Source organism: Babylonia areolata, chromosome 3, assembly GCF_041734735.1.
Source record: "Babylonia areolata isolate BAREFJ2019XMU chromosome 3, ASM4173473v1, whole genome shotgun sequence".
In the NCBI taxonomy this organism is placed as follows: domain Eukaryota; kingdom Metazoa; phylum Mollusca; class Gastropoda; order Neogastropoda; family Buccinidae; genus Babylonia; species Babylonia areolata.
The window spans coordinates 15,101,132-15,124,415 of NC_134878.1; the positions used below are offsets into that span (position 1 = coordinate 15,101,132).

At 37.7% G+C, this 23,284-nt stretch overlaps 1 protein-coding gene across 1 annotated transcript; it reads left to right on the top strand.

Annotated features, from left to right (window-relative positions):
• The first annotated feature begins 1,461 nt into the window (after window positions 1-1,461).
• On the top strand, window positions 1,462-23,183 carry LOC143279761 (peroxisomal biogenesis factor 3-like). The gene is made up of 13 exons (XM_076583890.1): window positions 1,462-1,596; window positions 6,162-6,246; window positions 7,571-7,617; window positions 8,328-8,409; window positions 9,570-9,613; window positions 10,614-10,735; window positions 12,438-12,522; window positions 13,201-13,255; window positions 14,148-14,304; window positions 16,041-16,108; window positions 17,494-17,607; window positions 18,377-18,473; window positions 20,281-23,183. Exons 1-13 carry the CDS (start codon window positions 1,524-1,526, stop codon window positions 20,365-20,367), a joined length of 1,116 nt encoding a protein of 371 aa, XP_076440005.1. The 5' UTR covers window positions 1,462-1,523; the 3' UTR covers window positions 20,368-23,183.
• The last annotated feature ends 101 nt before the right edge of the window (window positions 23,184-23,284 follow it).

The following is a 23,284-nucleotide window of genomic DNA, read 5'->3' on the forward strand; positions in this document are numbered from 1 at the left end:
AACACATCTTTTGTCGCTTTCAGGAACTTTGTGGCAGCATAAACAGGATTTGCCTCTCTTTCCTGATTTTTCCAGACGATTTATGGGACATGAAATCTCCCATAATTAAGTATGGGATGCTTTCACCTCGGCTGCATTTTTAAGTAACTCACTTTAACTTCTCTTCGTTGCTGGGGTTCTTTGACAAGGCCAATAGGAAGTTTACCCTCGTAGTGTTGGCCTTCGACAAAGACATGCTATTAGAAGTCACTTATTGTCAGTGTGTCACACGCTGATGACTTCAACATTGTTCTTACATATAGCGCTACACCTCATCCCCTATCTCCTAAGTCATGAAAGAGTTCAAGTCCTTTCAGTGTAGTCTCACACTTGTTAACAGGAAACCACAAGTTCTTTGGCTCCATTTCTATTATACCTATGATAACTGGTGAATGGATATCCACCATAGCTTTCAGCTTGACTCTCTTTCATTAACTGGTCAGCATTAGTATATAGTAAAAAAAACAACAAAAAACAAAACGAAAAAACTAACAACCCCCCAGCCCCCCCCCCTAAAAAACCAAGTGTAACTCTTGAATGTGTCAACAGCTTTTGAAGAAAAGAAAGAACAATATATATAATTATATATATGTATATATATATTTTTTTTTCACTTGACACATTTAAAGTATTTACATCTTTCTGAGATTGGCTTCTCATCCTTTCTTCCTGGCGTACTCCTCTGAGTACTTACTGATGTTCATCGACTGGCCTTTCCTGCGAATCCAGTGGGTGTACTCGTTCCCCAAAGTCTTTGCCTGCTCTCTCTTGCCTTTCATCTCTTTGAAAAGAGCATGCACTTCTCTCCCGGGATGTCGGGTCCTTTTGACGAGTTAGCGTTTATCATAATTATAGCCTGCCTGCAAATGGGATACTTTCTTCGTCATCGTCTTGTGCATTTGCTCAGTTACCTCGCTCTGTGGTTAGCTGTCAAAACTTCATTCCTGGCACTCTCAGCTCTTCAGGTTGCATGAACATCTGGTAAAATGAAAAAAAAAAAAAAAAAAAAAAAAAAAGGGGGGGTGGGGGGGAGGGGGGGGAGTGGAGAGGAAAGAGAATGGGGAACACCCCAACCACACCCCGACACACACTCACACACAAAATTAATACTCACACACCCCGACACACCAGCGACACACATGCACCAACACACACACAGCCACACACGCGCGCGCACAAACGCACACACACACACTCGGACACACATGCGCGTGCACACACATAAAGTGTGAAAGAGAGGACGCAAAGGCCTATTGATTTCCGTGTGATATGGTGTATCCATTGTTTGCCCTCAAACGGACCCCTCGAACCTGGGACCAGGGACGCATCGTACATAGGATATTTTGGATAGAAAATGCAACCTGTACGGTAATCTGTGGACTACGACCATTCAACTAAAGGGAAGTTACTCCACAGGTCCATTGTCAATCGGAAGACCTGGACAGTGAACGCACATCACTCGGAGAGATAGAAAGTGCACCACGATGCTGACCAGACTTTGGAACTGTATGCGAAGGCATAAAAAGAAACTAATCTTTTTTACAGCATTCTTTGGAGGTATATATATATCTGTTTGTGGGTTACTTTTTCTTGTCATTTCATGTGTAGGTTTTTCGCTGGACGACGAGTGTTGACTTTAATTTGTGACACTTGAAACGAAACTGATAACGCAGTAGGCTAAGCAGTACATATATATCTTTTTTTTTCACCACACTTGGGCTCAGTATCTTTAAGTGACAACACTTCATGATTCGTAGATGAGAGGACAAAGCCACCAAATGTGTGAAACGGTGACACATGCGCTATTTTACTGCATACCATCAAGTATCAATCTGCGATGCAACCTGGCTGGATTTTTGCATTCAAACACTGGTATTTTTTATGTGCATGCAGTAAACAGTGGAATGCATATTTGCATGAGCATAATGATAAATTAAATTTATACAATAAGACGTGCTGAGCATGTATGTGCACAGATGCGCGTGCGCGCGCGCTCGCTCACACACACACACACTGACACACTGACACATATACTTGTACGTAAATGTGATGCATAAACGCGTACATGTGTTCATATACATTTATTTTTATTTATTTATTTATTTATTGAGACATCTTGCTATAGTGCATATTATTGAAGCTCAATGCGCTTTACAATAGCACTAAAACATCCACTCAAACATCCCCATGCAAACACATGCATATGACTTAAAACATAGGTAAGAGAGAATAATTCAAAGAGATCATGTCATTGAATAAATCAAGAAATGTATCAGATGTAAAAAGATAAAACAAAATAATGATAGCAACAAAAATGTAGACAATTGAAAGGCGCATACAAGCACGCATGCACATAGATACATACATGCATATATACAAAATATATACAATTACAAAACACAATGCATGTACACACACACATGAGCATGCACTCCCCCCTCCCCCCAGTCCCCCCCCCCCCCCACCCCCCCCCCCCCACACACACACATGAAAAACAATTGAAACAGACTATAACATTACATGATAAACAACGTTTCTTGTAAAAATGTACATACATAAAACAACAACAACACACCTAAAAATGTGAAATATGTACGCATTGTAAAAACACTCACACCTCCACCCCGCCCACATATACAAGCACACACACACACACACACACACACACATCAACAACAAAAGCACACACAGCTGAACAACTGAGTAAACAAACTACAACATTACATCATAAAACAGTTCCAGTGAAGAATTTCTGACATATATTTATACATTTGAACACCACACAAACACACGCACACACACATGTGCGTACACACAATACAACTGACCCACCTCACTTAAACCTCACTTGTCACTTAAACCTTACTTGAATAATGTCAAATGTATAAATATGCGCCGTGTTTTTTCGCGGTTTAGAATTGGAATGTCCAACTTACGCTCACACTTTTTGCAGTTCAGTTATGATGGGCAAAGTAGGAATTGTCCTTTTTGTGATGACACTCCGGAAACCGAAATGCATTTTCTTTTGGTCTGCCCTAAGTACTGTTCCCTGCGTTCTCAGTTTATTCCTGCTAAATTTCACAAACATCCAAGTGCATCTAAGATGTCCATGTTGTTATCTTGTGCGAGTGAGAGATTGAGTGTTAGTATATGCAAGTTTGTATTCAAAGTGTTTTCATTACGAGCAAATGCTCTAGAATCGTTATTGATGCCCATGTAGTTCAATGGTTGTCCTAATATTTATTTCCCTGTATTAATTCTGTTTGTCCTTGTGAACTCCATTGTTATGGATCTGTGGTCTGACAATTAAAATATTTCGACTTCGACTTCGACCCACCTCACACACGCAACACACAGACACAAGCACGCGTGGGTGTACAACCAACCACGCGCGCGTGCGCGCACACACACACACACACAGACACACCCACCACTATTTCACATGACATTGTATGACTGACTGAACAGGTGTGTCTTATATATGTCCTCACACTCACAAAGGCACACACACAAACACACACAAATAGTTGCAGACACATACACACTGGCATGTAGGAAGGCAGACAATATAATACAAGCATTTACATTTCTTTTAGTTGGAAGCAGAATTTGCTTGCATTCACAGTGTATGAGCTAAATCTGCATTCTGTGCTCCTTGTTATTTTAATCAACAGTTTCTGATTGATATAAGATCACATTTTGTCATACTTAGTATTCCCATTGCTCCGTCCTCTTTGCATCAACACCTTTTGGCACTTAGCTACACACACACACACACATATATATATATACACATATATATACGTGTGTGTGTGTGTGTGTATGTATGTGTGTGTGCGTGCGTGTGTGTGTGTGTGTGTGTGTGTGTGTGTGTATTGTGAAGAAGCAGAAACATGAATTTTTTTGTATAACAAGCAAAATATGATATTTGAACGTCAGGTATATTGACAAAATGGAACTGGCGGATAAAACTTAAAAAGCCAAAAATCTGTTGCCTTTCTAAAATTTGCAATTTGCTATGATATTTTGCAACATACCCAAAGGAAATAATCCCATTTCTGTTCAGTTTTGACCAAGATTCACAAAATAATAATCATGTAAACCTGTACCGACACAGTTAGTACATGAATGACGTTCTGACAGTTAAACTTAGTGAGCGATTTTACGTAAATGCATGTATCTGTGGCCCCTTATAATATTCTCTGTGTGAAACAAAAATCTCACAAGCATAAGCCATACTTTTTATCTTGTTTACATGCATCATATTCAATATAAGTTTCACCAACATATCCCGGTATTAAGCTGTCCATTTTCATGGCTGGAAATAAACATTTATTGATATAAATCAAACAGATTTAGGAAGCGCTTTGAATTTATTTTTGATATATCTTTATTCAGTTTCACACCAATTCCACAAAGAAAAACACACAAGTCATTTGATAAACATTTTTGATTTTCATTTTAAAAGGGTCACTGTCAGCTTGCACACCTTTTGGCACTGAGTCATATATATATATATATATATATATATATATGAAAAGAGAGAGAGAAGGAAAAGGGAATAAGAAACAATCTCAATCATCTATCATTTAGAAAAGAGAGAGAGAGAGGAAAAGGGAATAAGAAACAATCTCAATCATCTATCATTTAGAAAAGAGAGAGAGAGAAGGAAAAGGGAATAAGAAACAATCTCAATCATCTATCATTTACTGATTTAGATTATTCAGATTTTTCGAAACGTTCTTGTTCCTTCCTTGTAGGATTGATTTGTTTACTTTTTACCAGGGTAACATATCTACATAAAACACACACACACACACATGAATATATATATACATACATACATACATGCATATATATATATATATATATATATATATATATATATATATATATACATACATACATACATGCACACACATACACTTAAAAGTTACATCGTGTCTATTTAGGGAAGTAGGAGGAAGGTGGCAGAATGGTTAAGATACTTACCTGCCAACACAGTGTCCATGAGAGTCTGGGTTTGAATCCTGGCCTCATGCTTCTCACACGTTTGGCTGGAAAATCAAAACCGAGCATGTAGCCACATTCAGATAAGACTATAAATCTAGGTCCTGTGTGCATCATGCTTTTGATGCACTGTAAGAGATCCTGTCGCAGCAAGTGTTGTTCTCTGGCAAAATTCTGTAGAAGAAATCCACCCTTATAGTATAATAGGTAACACAAATTTGATAATATGGAGGCTCATAATGCCTGACTAGTGTATTGAGTTATTTGCTGCTGGTCTTGTCCATCTGACTAACGAGAAGATGCTGCTGGTCATGCATCTCTGCCTGGTAAATGTGGTGCAGCATATATAGGTACAGGTACAGAATTTGGGACTTTTTTTTTTTAAAGCCTTTTTGGCTTTTCAACGCCCCTTCTTAATATAGAAATAGTTTAGGGTTGCATACATGCGTATGAAATTTTTTAAATGTTCATTCATCAAAATTGAATGGTTTTATTAATGATTTAGAGTCATTGTCTAGAAGATTCTTGAACTGGTCAATAGTTATAACTATTTTTGTTGAATTATTCAGTGCATTCCATCCTTTTAACTGCTCTAAAGCTAAAAGAAAACTTACAAATATTTGTTCTGCAAAATTTTGTGAAAAGGTTAGTATTTGAACCCCTGGTAACATGGAGTTTGTTAGTAGAAAAGAAGGTGCAGGGGTTTATATATATTGGTATGTCTGAATATGAAGTGATGCCTCCTTGAGAACCTGAATTTGTCTCCGTATCAAGTTTAACACACTTCAAACATGAAAAACACCAAGTGCAGTATCATGTTTGGAGGGACGTAGGAAGCGCTAAACCTCAAACTTGGAAGGTCGGGGGACAATATTTCATTTTGGTGTATCTAATCAGATACTTTTGATTCCCTTTCCCCCATTCCCCCCCTCGCCCCCAGTTTTAGAGTTATGCATGCGTTTGAATGACTGGTGCAAAAGCGCTTTGATTTGTCTATGCACAAGATTCAGTGCTATATAAATATAATAATAATAATAATTATTATTATAAATTTCTCTTTCCTGGTGGTCTTGCTCAGGTGGTTCTCTCTCTCTCTCTCTCTAATTTTGCAGGAGGATGGGTTGCATACAAGTGGCTTCAACAGAAAGTCCAGGAGGTGCGCAATGCTCAGGACAAGGCTTACTTGGAGAAGATGAAGTAAGAAAACAGTAGAATTTGAAATCTCAAGGAATAATGTTAAAAATAGATCTTGGGATTTGATTTAATTTTCTTTGTTTTGTTTTGTTTGTAGATTAAGAATTTAGAAAAGCAGAATCACTAGAGTAAGAAACTGCAAAAAAAGAAAAAATTTTTTTTTTTTAATCTGTTGTGTTATTTATTTATTTATATATTATTATGCAAAAAAAGTGTTCTTTGTGTTCAAATGTTATGTTTGATTTTGTTTTGCATTGTTTCATTTTTCATTTTAAAGTTTTGTTCTTGTACAACTTTTGGTATCTTGCATTTTATTTTACACAGTATATATTCATGTAGTTTTGTATACTTACTTTTTCTTAGAAATAATTGATTAGGCTCTTTATCACTTTACAGAACTTTTAAGAATGTTTTTGAAAATGGTACAATGTTGTCTGAATTCTTTGTGGATGCAATTGTGCAAACAAAAAAAAGAAAAAAAAAAAGAAAAAAGGAAGACTTTGTTGTGTATGTATATGTAATTTCTTGTACTTTTTAAGAATAAATGTTTCTTTGAGTTTGGCCATCTAAATACACATCAAAGGCTGAACAGATTTTTTTAAAAAAGGAAATGGATATATTCAGTTATATAAGATTGTAGAAGAATCTTGGTTTGTGGCCTTTTGATTGAATGATTTGATATTTAGTGATGTTTGAATGGTTGGTTGTTTGACTTTCTTTGATTAAAATAAGATTTTTTATGTTGAATATATTTGGAAAGGGGATATGAATAAAGCAAATAAAATGATGTAACTGACCAAATGCTGACTTTTTGTAATCTTTTTTCAGTGATTGATGAAATTTTGGTAGTTGACAGGCTGATTAAGGCAGAAGACTGATAATTTTAGAATAGATTTTAATTTGTGGAAAAGGATTTCAAAATGTTATATTTGTATTTGTATTTCTTTTCATCACAACAGATTTCTCTGTGTGAAATTCAGGCTGCTCTCCCCAGGGAGAGCGCGTTGCTATACTACAGCGCCACCCATTTTTTGTATTTTTTTGTTTTTCCTATCGAAGTGGATTTTTTTTTTCTAAAAAATTTTGCCAGGAACAACCATTTTGTTGCCGTGGGTTCTTTCACGTGCGCTAAGTGCATGCTGTACACGGGACCTCAGTTTATCGTCTCATCTGAATGACTAGTGTCCAGATCACCACTCAAGGTCTAGTGGAGGGGGAGAAAATATCAGCGGCTGAGCCGTGATTCGAACCAGCGCGCTCAGATGCTCTCGCTTCATGGGTGGACGCGTTGCCTCTAGGCCATCACTCCACATATGCTGTGTTTCAGACGGCAGCATCATTTTGACAGCAACCAAAGAACGTGCAATATGACAGGTCAGTCCATTTTACTGACTCGTGGATATATACATGTGCACATTCAGTTATCACAATCACAATTTCTTACCAACCCTACCATCAGCAAACATGCAGTGTATATGTGTTTACTCTCTTCATCCTGTCTGTCTGCGTCTTCTCCTTATATGCTCTTTGATGATTACAGGAAGATATGATACAGGGACACGCACAGAGCTGGACAATATGTGTTGTCAGGAACCCAGTTCATGCTAAGGAAGAAGAAGAGCTAACCTACGTACATGCACAGAGGCACAAACACACATGCCATCCACACATAGCACACACTCGCACACAGACACACACACACACACACACACACACACTCCACAAATTGTGCACAGACATTATACGACATATCACACATGCAGGATACCTTTCTCATGAACTCCCCTTTCTCCTTTCCCCTCCCCACCCAAACACTCAACACACTCGCTCACACTTATACACGCATGTATGCAAGCATGTGCACGTACACACACACACACGCACACGCACACGTACATGCATGTACGTGCGCTCGTGCACACACGCGCACAAAGTACTAAGTCTCTCTCTCTCTCTCTCTCTCTCTCTCTCTCTCTCTCTCTCTCTCTCTCACATACACACATACTCACTACTCCCCAATTAATTTTTACAAATTGTGATTCACTTCATTTTGTACTTTTTTTTCTTTTTTTTTCCCTTTTCAGTGCTGTCCATGGTTCCAAACTTGAGAGAAGCTTTAGATAAGGAGCTCAGTTCAAAGGAACTCACAGATAAACTACAGAACAAGTAAGCTTGTGAGAAAGTGATCTGATATGTTGTATGTTCACATCCCATTTATACGTGTTTTTCTTATTAGGAAAATAGGAAAAATTAGGATTTTTAAGCAGATCTTTAAGATCTGGCTATAACTTTCAGAAACCACCTTTCTGATTTTATATGCTACAAAATCATAGAGAAATTTCATATTAGGTTCTACATATTTTCATGGTGAGTTTGATCTGTTGAGGTATAGAAACTTTAAAATTATTGGTTCATGCAGTCCTGATTGGATCTGTTTAAATAAAATGAAGAGGCATTATGAAATTTGTGGCTTAAAAAGAACAAAGATGTATATGTGTATACATCAATGTTTGTGTATGTTTGACACAGAGCCCTAGATTCATGTACTTGTCTTGATTGTTCCTTCGTTCCTGTGTTCCCTTCCTCTCTCTCTCTCTGTGTCTCTCTCTGTTCCTGTCCCTCTCTGTCTGAGAGAGAGAGTCCATGTTGTATGTTGCTGGTCTTTTCTGTTTGTATCTTGTGTGTTGTTTGCATGCGTGTGAATGACTGGTGCGAAAGCGCTTTGATTTGTCTCTGCACAAGATTCAGCGCAATATAAATACCATTATTATTATTATTATTTTTTTTTTTTAGTCTTCCATTTTTTGTTTGTTTTGTTCTCATTGATAATTCTTAATTGTGTTCCATGTACCCTTATTCCCTCTTTTCTTGTTTTCCTTTTTTTTTTTTTTTTCAAATATGCGCTAGCCGGGGGACAAAGGGGAGGTTACCTACTTCTGGGAGGTTATTAGCCTTAGTACTTTCATTTTCTCCGCTTAGGCAGATAGTAGTTTGCACATGACAGGAATGTCAGACCCCTGCCGGAGTCTGCACTAGTTGGGTCACGGTAAGTATGTTATTTAAACGTAATTTTAGATAGAAAATTTCCTTTTACATCCGAAGGCTGAGTGGAAAAAAAAAAAAGCATGTATAATTGCTTTTCTGAATATCCTGGTTAGATAGAAATTTGTTTCGTTTCACTTCTTCCTCAACTTCACCTGCTTTCATCTCTCTGTATTTAGACCCTTTCACTTCCACATTGTATTATTGTGCATAATCTTTGAACAAAAGATATAAATCTAATTGAAATAAGTACTGTTTATGTGTGTGTGTGTGTGTTTCTGCAGTCCACCAGACAAGCTGTCTTTGTGGATTGAGTTGAAAATTGTCAGTAAGTACAAGTTTTTATAATTTTTTTGGTTTTGTTTCAAATATGTTTTGGGGGGTGAGAGGAAAAGGGAGGTATTGGTTCCCACTGTGTGTGTATGTGTATGTGTGCATGTGTGTGTGTGTGTGTGTGTGTGTGTGTGTGCGCACACTGTGTGTGTTATTTTCCTTGGCAACAGGTGTATGTACATGGATGACGTTTTATCGTACAGCAAAGTATGGGTGACAGGTGTAAGCACATGGATGACGTTTTATCATACAGAGGTGTATGGGTGACAAGTGTAAGCACATGGATGACGTTTTATCATACAGCAATGTATGGGTGACAGGTGTATGCACATGGATGACGTTTTATCATACAGCAAAGTATGAGTGACAGGTGAACATGTATGACATTTATCATTCAGCAATGTATGGGTGATAGGTGTTTGTACATGGATGACATTTTATCATAAAACTATGTATGGATGACTGGTGTATAGACATGGATGTTGTTTTATCACACAGCAATGTATGGGTGACAGGTGTATGCACATGGATGATATTTTATCATACAGCAGTGTATGTGTGACAGGTGTATGCACATGGATGATGTTTTATCATACAGCAGTGTATGTGTGACAGGTGTATGCACATGGATGATGTTTTATCATACAGCAATGTATGGGTGACAGGTGTACATGGATGATGTTTTATCATACAGCAGTGTATGGGTGACAGGTGTATGCACATGGATGATGTTTTATCATACAGCAATGTATGGGTGGCAGGTGTACATGGATTACTTTTTATCATACAGCAGTGTATGGGTGGCAGGTGTACATGGATTACGTTTTATCATACAGCAATGTATGGGTGACAGGTGTACATGGATGATGTTTTATCATACAGCAGTGTATGGGTGACAGGTGTACATGGATGATGTTTTATCATACAGCAGTGTAAGGGTGACAGGTGTATACACATGGATGATGTTGTATCATACACCGATGAATGGGTGACAGGTGTGGCGCGAGGCATCACAGGGGTGTACGGCTGCTGCCTGTTGACTCTGCTGCTGCGAGTGCAGCTGAACCTGATGGGAGGCTACCTGTTCCTGGACACAGTCCACGGGAAAAGGGAAGAGGTGAATGTCTTGTGTGTTTTGTGGTTATTTTATTTTATTTATTTATTTTATTTTTATTTTTTAAAATTTTATTTTTATTATTATTATTATTTTATTTATTTATTCATTAATTCTTTATTTTTCATTAAAAATTTTTAAAAATTATTTTAATTTTTTTTTAAAAATTTAATTTAATTTTAATATTATTTGTTTTTCTCAAGGCCTGACTAAGCGCGTTGGGTTACACTGCTGGTCAGGCATCTACTTGGCAGATGTGGTATAGCATATATGGATTTGACCAAATGCAGTGACGCCTCCTTGAGCTACTGCTACTGCTGTGGTTATTGCTTTTCAACGGACCTGTCTGTTTTTCTGTTTATTCATAAAAAATAAAAAACATTTTTTTTAATCACAGTAGCTGTCTTTCTCAGTGTTAAGTGTTTTGTGTACTGTCTATCAATGTCTTTTGTCATTTGGTCCTATGCATTTCCTCAGTTAAAGGTGATTTTTTCAAAACATTATTGTTGTTCTTTTCCCCACAAGTTTGAGTAAAGAATTTCTCTCTGGTTCTTAGTGTGTCACTATTCAGCCTGAGCAGTCTAAATGCAGAGAACAAGTCATACTTTGATGGGATATCTTGATAACAAAATAGAGGAAGATTGTACTTAGTCAGAAATCAAACATTTATATTCCATATTGTACTGAATATTTTTATTTATTTATTTGTTCATTTTTTTCATTGAAATTAATCACACCTTGCTCGACAGCTGATTTGGAAAGAAACTCACATCAGGGTTATGAGTTTACAGCAAAGGATGAATTTTATTATGGCAAAGGATGAATTTTACTAGTGTTCTTCTAATTGTGGAAGCTCCATTTTGCTGATTTGGTTAGGCATGAGACTTCTGATCCAGTGGTAACCAGTGGTCAGTGTTTGAGGCCCTGTTTCGGCATGGTGTTGTGTCCTTTGGAAAGACACTTCCACTCCAGTTTCCCTCATTCCATTTCGGTGTGTATGCGTACCTGACTTTGACTGGGGAAGTTTAAGCTGGTGGAGGGAGAGGACTGAGTTCCAGTTTTAAACTTTGAGTGGAAAGCTTAAAGCGGTGACTAGTTTTTATTGTTTTTTGTTTTGTTTTTTTCCCTTGAAGTAGGTATTAACGTGGCGATAGCTTTGAGATGGCCTTAAGAGGTCAGCGAAGCTCTAAGCACCATAATTTGATTTGATTTGAGCTCCAATTTTCCTGTGATAAGCCTTTCATACAGTGACTGTGAATTCACTGACCCTACAGTCATAAATGGCAGTGGGATCTTTAACCTTTTAAGTTTGATTTGTACATTTCTTTGTGAGGTATGAATTTAGAATTTGAAATCTGAGGTTATGTTCAGTCTCAGTCAGAACTCATGTAAGGTGTGCAGCCTGAAAGCACAGGATTAGTTTTTACCAGGGTAAGGTGTGTTCACTGGAGAGCATATTTCAGGTTAGCTTTTTCGTTTCAGGTTTTAGAATCGCATTTAGTAACCTGTCTCAGTTGCTGAAAGGCAGACCGTTAGAGTCCACATCAGCTTTACTCCTTAGCAGTGAATGGTTTTTTAATTGTGTAGGGTCTGCTTGTCACTTCATTTGTGATACATTTTTTTTTTTTTTTTTACCTTTTTCTGTCATGGTTTTTGGTCTGTCTGTATTTCATGATGTGATCCATGTTTTACTGGCTTCTTTCAGGAATCGGAATCCGGTTCAGGTGTTCAGATGCCTAAGGCGGTACAGGAACGCTACCTTTCCCTAGTCAAACACCTGTTAGGAGAAGGTAGAGGATATATATATATATCTCTCTCTCTGAGGTCATTTCTTTCCATGAGATATTGTTTCTTTTGTGTCTGAAATGGTGTGTATGTAATCTTACATGTGTTATGCTGGTGAATTGGTTGGAAATAAATTTTCAGTTGAGTGTCATTGCTGAATACTGACAAAACAATTTTAACAGAATTAGAAAGGATGTTAAGTTGCAGTGTGTTGGAGAGGTGAATTGAGCTATGGTATATTTACACCTTCCATTGTCTGATTTGATGTGTTTCAAAAAACAGAGCGGTTTTTACAATCACTACTTTTTATTTGCTTATGAAAAAAAAAAGACTGGAAAATTTGTGTTCTAGAGATGATTTTGATTTACACTGTTTACAAATTAATACTTGCATGGGGATATGATAGATAAATATAAGTACATTGACAGTATTGGTACATAATTACATTTACAATTATGGACTGAATTTTTTTCACGTTAATTTTTTTTATTCTAAAGATACAATTTTTTAATTCATATGGTTTGAAAATCACTTTGCATAACCTGATTTTTTTTCTTATTTTTGTTATAACAGAAAAAAAAGTAATCAGTGGAAAATTAAATCATGTGGCAGTGTGAAACACAAAATTATTTGTGAGAGGAAGATATATGTTCATTACATATGTACATATTTGTTTGACACAGGGATAGCAGAACTGGCCAAATATGTGAAGCAGGCTACAGAGAAAGAGGTGGGAAGGTAAGGGAGAGAGTGGGGAATGCCCAACATATCAGTTTGTGCATCCAATATAGGTTGTGAGTTTGTATGTGTGTGTGTATGTGTGTGTGTGTGTGTGTGTGTGTGTGTGTGTGTGTGCATATGTGCCTGTATATGTTTTTGAATATGGATGTACATATATCCGTGTGTGTGTCTGCTTGTGCACGTATGTGCAAGTTTGTGGATTCACACTTGCGTAAGTGAATGTATGTGTTTGTATACCATATATATATATATATATATATTTTTTTTTTTTTTTTTTTTTTGTTTTTGTTTTTTTGATGTGTATAATTCATGTTGAGAGCGCATCTGAGTCACTGGAGATGAGGATGTGTACTTACAGAGACGATGGACTGATGGACTGGTGTCTTGAACCTTAATTTCATTTCTAGTGCACGAAAACTGAATCGTTTTGTTAAGTCTTATTGCACTTCGTGACCCGAGTATGTACACACAGCTGGAGAGAGTGGATCAAGGAACTTGTGTTCATGATCTATGTTTTCTGTTCTGTTTGGTTTGGTTTGGTTTGTTTGTCATAGTCCAAGTGAACCAGTTCTATTCAATCTACCCGTTACACATGGTTCAGTAATCACTTGGAAACATGCTCACCAAATATTTCTCTTCAGAAACAAAATTTTACTGATCATATTTCTGACTTAAATTGGCTTTCAGACATCACTGCTCAAGAATTACTTGGTCCAGAGCAATGAGATTGATAGTTTTTACTTGGGATGAGACGGGTTAAAACAAAATGGATGAAAATAAGTTTTTTCGCTTTTTTAAATTTTATTATTCAGAAAATCATTTTTTTCTTATTTTATTATTATTATTATTATTTAATTTTTTTAAACGTGGACATGTATTTGTGTGGCAGGATATCGCTGAAGGAACAGATGTCCATTGACTACATCCAGAGTGTGGTGAACGCGGTGAGAGAGAGGGTGGAGTGCGGGAACACTGAGCTGTGCCAGGGGCCCTCCACCCTCCCCCTCTGTCAGTACGTGCTTCCTGGAGAGCAGGTTCCAGACATGGTGAGTGTCAGCATGGTTGACCCTTTGAGTGCCCAGCCTGTTTTATGCTTAGTGTCAGCTGTTTTGCCAAGGGATGTTTGGTCATGGAGGGCAATGATTATAAAAAAAATTATAGCATGCGAACTATGGAGAGAAAAGAGGGGAGCTGTGGTTGAATGGTTGGAGTGCTGGATTCTCACCTGAGTCTTCTAGGTTTCGATCACCGGTCACGGCACACCTGGTGGACTAAGGGTGGAGATTTTTCTGATCTTCTATTTAGCATATGTGCAGACCCGCTTGTGCCTGAACCCCCTTCTTGTGTATATGCATGCAGACGATCAAATACACATGTTAAAGATCGTGTGATTCTGTGATCCTAGGGTCAAACAGTTATACATGTAAAAACCCACTTGAACACAAAAGAGAATGTGGGAGTTGCAGCCCACGAACACACACACACACACACACACATATGCACACTCACACTCGTACACATACGCACACTCACACAAAAACCAACTGAAAGAAAGTATGTATAAGATATACTTTTCTGAAAGGAGAATGAACACGCTATCCAGTCATGACAATTTCGCACAAATTTAATGATTTTGTGATGAGAAAATTCCTACGATGACATGGACAAATATTTCCATCCCTTGGCACTTTTTTGCGCACAAGAAGGCGACAGCAATTTTTTGTCCTAGGGCACTGAAGGGGTTAATTTAAATTGATAATCGTCAGCTCACTTGAACCATCTAGGGTTTGAGAGGGTGCATGAGGTTAATCATTTATTTACGCCTTAAAAAGAAAATTAAAAAAAAAAAATGTACATTGTTGAAAGGAAATTTTTAGGTTTGAATGGAAGATATCCAGCAGACTTTGTCAGATTTGATAAGTTTCATTTTTGTAGTGTAGTTCGTTGGTAATTAGCAGAAATTTGAATTTACTTACACAACAATAAATGGGGGGTAGGGGGAGACTTTGACTTGACCTCTCTTGCCACTTAAAAAAAAAAAGTTTTTAAGGCGTAATAATGGCGATAGATTTTAGCCTTGTATTGCATTACTTTTTTGTAAAATTTTGGGTTGCTGTCCCCAGTGCATTACTTTTTTTTGTAAAATTTTGGGTTGCTGTCCCCAGTGTAGCAGCAGTTTTTTTTCTTCTTTTTTTTCCCCTGTATATAAGTGCATTTATGTTAATGTCACAGTGGAATTCTTCTTGAGAATTTTTCCAAGGACAACTCTTTTTGCCATGGGTTCTTTCATATGTGCCAAGTGTGCACCACACACAGAACCACAGTTTATTGTCTCATCCGAATGACTAGCACCCAGACCACCACCAAAAATCTATTTTAAGGCAGGTGGAGAACTCATGGTCAGCATATGGGACTCAAACACATGGACCCTCGCTTCCTAGTTTGACGCACTGCCACAAGGCCACTGCTCAGGATGTTTGCAGCAAAAGATTTCTCAGATGTTTCTGGACCAACGTTAAAAGAGGTTAACAGCTGTTTGAAATAGTAACAGGACTGGCTGATTGATTTTGTTTGATTGATTTGTTAATTCCTCATTGTTGTCATTCTTCCAGAATGATGCCATGGGAAAGATGAGATGTTTAAATGTCAAGTGACTGATTATCGTGGGAACAATTGCAAAATGGAAACCCATACCACTTTTATTTTAAAATCATGTGAAGCTTGAATTTCTAGTGACTGATTTAAGTTCCAGACTAAAATTAAAACTTTATTTCAATTTCAGGAGGTGAAAACAGATGAGGAAGAGTTGTTTGATAAGCTTGTTAAAGAAACAAGAGATATTATGGAAAGGTAAGTCTGTTGCAAAGCTGGTTTGTTGCTCTGTGTGTGTGTGAGTGTGTGTGTTCGTTTTTTTAGTTTAATGTTTTTTCAGTACACGTTATATCAGGCGAGGGTTGGGGAAAAAATAATCAAGGGAGGGAAAAGAAATTACTGTGTATGCATGCGACTATGTGAATGTGTGTGTGTGTGTGTGTGTGCACGTGTGGGTGCGTGCGTGCGGACAGGCGTGCGTACATGCAGGCGTGCTTGCGAGCTTCATTACAGCCTTTTTTTTGGCAGCCATGAGTAGCAGGGGAAAAAAAACTTCACAAGATTGTAGATATATGTTTTAGTCAGCTAATTCTTTCACACAGTTATGGATGTTGATTAGATGTTTCACCTTTATTTTCAGTATTTTCTCACAACAGCTTTAGATAATTACTGTTCTTCAAATGATAAGAACAGGCACATATATATCATTGGTCCATACAGTTTTAAAGTTTTTGATAATGTGTTAAAAAAACACCCCAAACAATGACAACAATAACAACAAAAATACTCGGCTTTTTAAAAAAAATCCTTAAAAAGTTGAATTTCCCATTGTTTTTTTTGGTTTTTTTTTAATCATTTTGATGATAAAGAAAACCGAATCTGTCAAAGGATTGAGGCGGATTGTTGTAAAGTATGTGAAGTCAAAATGATGGCTTAGAAATCATTTATTCATTTATAGTCTGTTCATCTAGGATGATGATATTAGACTTATGGCTTAGAAAGATTTTGCCTTTTAAACAACATTTTGATAAACATACCTTCATTTGTTCCAATGGCTTTCCAATGTTCATGCTGTTCATTTGGTACTTATCAATTATGTGGGTTTGTTTTAGGAGTAGATGTGGATCTTTATGAAATTTTACTTTTGAAAGGTAATGGAAATTTAGCTCTTGTGCGTGTGAATAAATTTTGGTATGAAATGTTTATGAAATATCATTCTCGAAAAGCAGTTGGTCAAATCAAATTGTGTGGACAGCATAGGCGTCATTTCAAGGCTGGACACCTGTCAAAACAAATGGATTTTTTACACAGCGTCATTTCAAGGCTGGACACCTGTCAAAACAAATGGATTTTTTACACAGCGTCATTTCAAGGCTGGACACCTGTCAAAACATGGATTTTTTACACAGCGTCATTTCAAGGCTGGACACCTGTCAAAACATGGATTTTTTACACAGCGTCATTTCAAGGCTGGACACCTGTCAAAACATGGATTTTTTACACAGCGTCATTTCAAGCTGGACACCTGTCAAAACATGGATTTTTTACACAATCTATTTATTTAATTAGCTATTTATTTAAACATTTATTTTTGTGTCTGTCTGTTTACCTGTTGATTTATCCATTTATTCGTTCCACAACAGTTCAGACTTTCACCTGGTTTTGCAAGAGAGTCTGGAGCGGGGTTTTGCGCGACTGATGGACAACGTGGCCGATCACTATCGCCAAAAGATGGATCCAGAAAAGCCAGAGATCAGGTGAGATTGATGCTGTATGATTGTTCTCTTTGATCTCGGGTGAACGATGAGTTAATCATATTCTTTGATAACAGCTGAATGACTGTTTGATCCTGTATCTTTGATAACAACTGCTCTGATTCGTTGATCATTTTGCTTGATGCTGTATCAGTGTCAGTGTCAGTTGCTCAAGGAGGTATCACTGCGTTCGGTCAAATCCATATACGCTACACCACATCTGCCAAGCAGATGCCTGACACTGTCTGAATGATTAGTTGGTCGGAATCTTTGACAGGCTGAATGATTATTTGATCATATTTTATAGCCGCTGAATGATTAGGTTAGCATATTCTTTGATAACAACTGAATGATGATCAGTTAATCACATTCATTGATAACAGCTGAATGATTAGTTAATGATATTTTTTTGCTAAACCTAAAATGATGAATAGATCCTGTTCCTGAAAGGATGAAAAGTTTATCGTAGTTTCTGATGTTAGGTGAATGCCTAGCTATCATATTCTTTGATATCTTGAGTGCTTAATGGATTTTATTCAGTTGAAAATGTTTTTGTCATATGAACCGGGTGCTCAGTGGCATCTCTTTTTTTTTTCATGTACAAAATATTTTAATATATACTGGTTTTTGTTTTTTTTGTTTTTTTACAGTACACAAAACTTAATATTACTAAACAGTAGGGATACAGTAGGGATACACTACATCACATTAACTTATTAGTGGCATCGATAATCGTGGTATAATCTGATTCACTGTGTGTGAATGGTCGCAGCCTCCATGAAGTGGTGCTCCCTTTTGCCAAAGTGCTGCCTGTCATGGACATTGTCATCACCCGACTGTTGTGTGACGCTCCCAATACATTTATACAGGTGATTACCATAATAGTGATAATAATGATGATAATAATGATGATGATGATGATATTGATAATAATGATAAATGTATATTTGTACAGCACCTTTTCTTTCTAACAGCTCCGGGCTCTTTATATGATTGTAGAATGACATGGCCAGTGTTTGATGACAATAATAATTATGATAATGATAATGATATTGATAATAATGATACTGTACATTTGTATAGTGTCCTTTCTCTCTTACAGCTCCAGGCTCTTTATATGATTGTGTAGAATGACATAGCCATTGTTTGATAATAATAATGATTATGATAATGATATTGATAGTGATGATACTGTACATTTGTATAGCGCCCTTTCTCTCTAACAACTTCAGGCTATTCACATGATTGTGTAGAATGACATGGCCAGTGTTTGTCAGAATTCCTAATCCGTGTATATAGATATATCACACAGCCATTGTTGTGTACAAATCTTCAGTTTTATGTCTTTCAACTTGAACTGCTGTTGACTGGATAGATCAATAAATAGGAAAATGAATTTTTTAAAAAATATTCTGCACTGGCTGGTAGAGGAATGGAGGTGGGAGTGGGGAGGGGGAGAAGGAAAGTGGTTAGGAACAGATGCTTTATCTCTGTGTGTGTGTGCGTGTGTGTGCGCACGTGCGCGCGCGCGTGTGTGTTAATAAAAAGAGGAGAAAGGTATGGAATAACAAGAGAGGCAAGGCCTTCAAGACTCACTTGTGATACACTTAAAAAAAAATCCAAGCTTTTTATGTATTGAGTATAATTTCAAAATGTAATGTTTAAGATGAGAAAGATCAGTTTAAAGCAAATTAAGTCCCCTAGCTTTAATTACAGAGTAATTTCCCTTTTTTACTATCTGCACTAAAACGTTTGCAAAATAAATAAAACTTCCATGCTTAGCAAAAGAAGTTCCTGTTTGAACAGAAAATGATAATATTGACTGCTCTTGTTGTTGGGTCAGAATATCAGATCAAAGTGCCAAGTTTAGAGAATACAAAAAATATAAATATAACAGTAAATGCAGTTTGCATATAATTAGGCTTCATTTATTATTTTTTTGTGCCCATCCCATAGGTGCAATATTGTTTTAAACAAGATGAATGGAAAGAACTGAATTTTTCCTATTTTTATGCCTAATTTGGTGTCAACTGACAAAGCATTTGCAGAGAAAATGTCAAAGTTTACCATGGACACACGGACACACAGACACACAGACACACACACACACACACACACACACAGACAACCGAACACTTTGTTTACACAAGTGAATCAAAAATAGTATGATGGGAACAACAATACCAAGAAAAAAGAGGAAAAAAAAACCCACAAAAAACAACCAACCAAACAACAAGAAATGTTATTTTCAGGACTTGTGCATGTGTGTGCATGCATATGAGTGTACCTGTGAACAGGTGCATTTGTGATCATTGTGTGTGTGTGTGTGCATTGTTTGTATGTGTGCGTGAGTGCAGTTTTCTGCTGGGTGGTGTTTGATTTATAAAATCATACTTCATTTTCAGAAACACAGCTGCAGTTAGTCTTAGCTTGTTGGGTTGATTTGTATAAATCAGTTGCATAGTTTTATCATGTCATTTTTTTTTTATTCAGAGCATTATAAGCTGACTTGTAATTGTAGAATTAAAAAATTATGGTTTTATATGTTCATATGGTAAATACAATTTTACATTGTTAAAGTGATCAGTTTTAGATGGTGCAGAACAGTTTCAGATTGTGACTGTGCCGAGTTTTGAGTGTCAAAGTCGTTGATCTGTTTTGTATTTCTTTCAATAGGAGCTGCTGTTGCTGGAGCAGTTGAAAAACTTTGCTGCCAACATCTATGAGGCCTTCAGCCAGGAAGATTTGCCCTCTGCTGCATGAAATGGTGATACAGGTTTGCTGCATCTTTGGTTTATTGTAAAACTTTTTTTTTCCTTGCAGTAATGTTGACTGTTTGTGTTCTGTCTCACACGAAATGGAGATTGACTTGCTCAATCAAGTGAAAATCTGTTGTTAATTGTGTGTGTGGAAGGTATAAAATGTGGAAAAAATGTCTGTTACAATGTTGTTTGTTTGGGGAATTGTGAGAAAGTACAAGCGATTACATTCCTTTTAAGATTTTGTGAAAGGTTGTTTCATGATATGAAAACTCTTGTGTGGATATCACTATGTGAAAATATTTCAGATGTAAATGAGATTTTTACTTCACACAGTTTGATAATAATGCTGCAGATACGTACATGCAAAGCTAGTCGTTGACTGTTGTTTTGAATCGTGGCAGAATGAGAATTTTTTTTTTTATTCTATGATGTGTGATCTTTGGTCGTGCTAAATACTGTTGTGACTTATTCTGTAACTCACTGATAATTTTCCACAACACAGGAATCAGTAAAAAAGAAGAAAAAAAAGTGAGTTGAGCTTAGACGCGCCGGGGTAGAATGGGTGAGGTGTTGGATTTCAGTTCCACTGTTCACCAGTGATCAAGATTGGAGGCCCTGTTTCAGCGTAACATTGTGTCCTCGGGGGAAAGGCACTTTACTGTGATTTTCCTCTCTCCACTCAGGTGTGAATGGATACCTGACTTGAGTTGGGGAAGGTTAAAATGGCGGGAGAGGCTTGGGCTTCTTCCTGTGCTGATCTCAAAACGCGGAAGATAACCAATTCACTGTCCGGATGGCTGTAAACGGCTGTAGGCCTTTTAACTCTTTGAAGACAAGCTACATTTTATTCAGATGGAGTGAGGAGGGGAAAAAAACAAGATGCAGAGCAAGACTTAGCTTTTCTGTTTGATGATCAGTCATAAATCAGTGACCAGATATCAGGCTGTTCAGCATTACGGTTGATGCTAGCTGCACTTGTCTCCTGAAGTCACCTTGGTCTAAAAAGGCATTCACTTGGTTTTTTATCCCAGATATACAGATTGAATGCAAGAGCCGAATCAACTGACTTGACAAGCTCTGTTGGAGGTTTCTCGCTGTTTTATCATTTTGGGGGGAGATCAGGGGGGGGGATCCCCACAACTTTGGACATTTTGTTTTCTGTATTTTGATATGGTGAAGATGTTGCTGTGGAGGTCCATCTAGGTTTGGGACAACTTGACAAAGCTGTAGTACTCTCATAATATATCTTGGTGTCAGCCAGGCTGAGAGATAACAGACACCTGCAGTGTTTGTCAGGAAATTTGAACACTCCCAAAGATGGGCGCAATAGCCGAGTGGTTAAAGCGTTGGACTGTCAATCTGAGGGTCCTGGGTTCGAATCACGGTGACGGCGCCAGGTGGGTAAAGGGTGGAGATTTTTACGATCTCCCAGGTCAGCATATGTGCAGACCTGCTAGTGCCTGAACCCCCTTCGTGTGTATATGCAAGCAGAAGATCAAATACGCATGTTAAAGATCCTGTAATCCATGTCAGCGTTCGGTGGGTTATGGAAACAAGAACATACCCAGCATGCACACCTGCGAAAACGGAGTATGGCTGCCTACATGGCGGGGTAAAAACGGTCATACACGTAAAAGCCCACTCGTGTGCATACGAGTGAACGCAGAAGAAGAAGAACACTCCCAAAGACACATCCGTGAAGTGGATGATCCTTAACTGTACGGTCCTTGTCTTCCAATTTGAGCCCACTGCACACTCAGTTCTGATTTGGAGCCGGTCACGGGCTGAACAGACACTCCTTTGATGGGGATCGAATCCGTGTCCTCCCAGTTGTAAGTCCACAACGCTAACCACTTCATCACAGCAGATGGTATTTGTCACTCGCAAGGTAAGCACAGTGTAGAGAGAGAGGCGAGAAAACGGTTGAGACTAACCTGTGACCTGTAGGTGGTGACTTGTCCTTTGAAGAGAGTATCCCGACGTTTCGGGCCCTAGGCCCTTCTTCATGGGGAGAAAAATAGAGAATGGAGAAGAAAAGAGAGGGCAAAACCAAGACAGAGGTAAAACTAAGAACTGTGAGGAGTAATCAGAGAGAAAAAAAGAAAAGAAAAAAAAGAACAGAGAAAAAGGTGAGCAATATTTACAAAGGAAAAGAAGGGGGGATGGTTAAACACTGGGGTGGGGGGGTGGAGGTGGAAAAAGAGGGTTGTGGTTCGCCAAAAGATGAAAAGGTGTAAGAATATGTGTGCTGGTCAGTGTGTGTGTGTGTGTGTGTGTGTGTGTGTGTGTGTAGAGAGAGAGAGATAGAGAGAGAGGGGAGGATTAGTTAAGGAATTGATGTTTCCAGTAAATGTGAATTATACCTGAAATACAGGGGGCCGGGGATGGGGAGGAGGGGTGTGGACGGGAGGGGGGGGGGGGTGATGGGACACAACATTTGTCAGACATGCAACGCTTCATGAAATGAATCGTCACCATGAGTCCTACAATTCACATATGGTTGTGGCATTTTTTTCTGCTTCATTTTTCTTTTTTCTTCTTTTTTGTTGTTGTTTTTTTAATTTTTTTATTAGCTTTGATACACGTAATTGTTATCTAGATTTTTAGTTTGTGTACATATGAATCATGAGATGCGACTTTGGCCATATTGATGATTCTGCTTATGGTATGAAGATGGTTAAAGTATAATTTTACTGAGCCCACTGTTTTTCCTTCTCAGTATTTTTGGAAATGAAATAGTTTATAACAGAGAGCTAGTTTGTGTGTGTGTGTTTGCACGTGTGTGTGTGTGCGTGCATGCGTGCGTGTGTGTACAAAACAAATAAAAGTTATGGCATTGAAAACTGAAACTGAAAAACAACAACAACAAAACAACAACAAAAGATGTATACAGAATTTGCTGGCTTTTTGCTAGTGTT

Bases quoted from the DNA above. Each gene is read 5' to 3' on its own strand.
- LOC143279761 (XM_076583890.1), top strand. From the start codon at position 1,524: ATGCTGACCAGACTTTGGAACTGTATGCGAAGGCATAAAAAGAAACTA. The intron at 17,608-18,376 runs GTGAGATTGATG...GAATGGTCGCAG, and splicing joins CCAGAAAAGCCAGAGATCAG to CCTCCATGAAGTGGTGCTCC. The intron at 18,474-20,280 runs GTGATTACCATA...TTCTTTCAATAG, and splicing joins CTCCCAATACATTTATACAG to GAGCTGCTGTTGCTGGAGCA.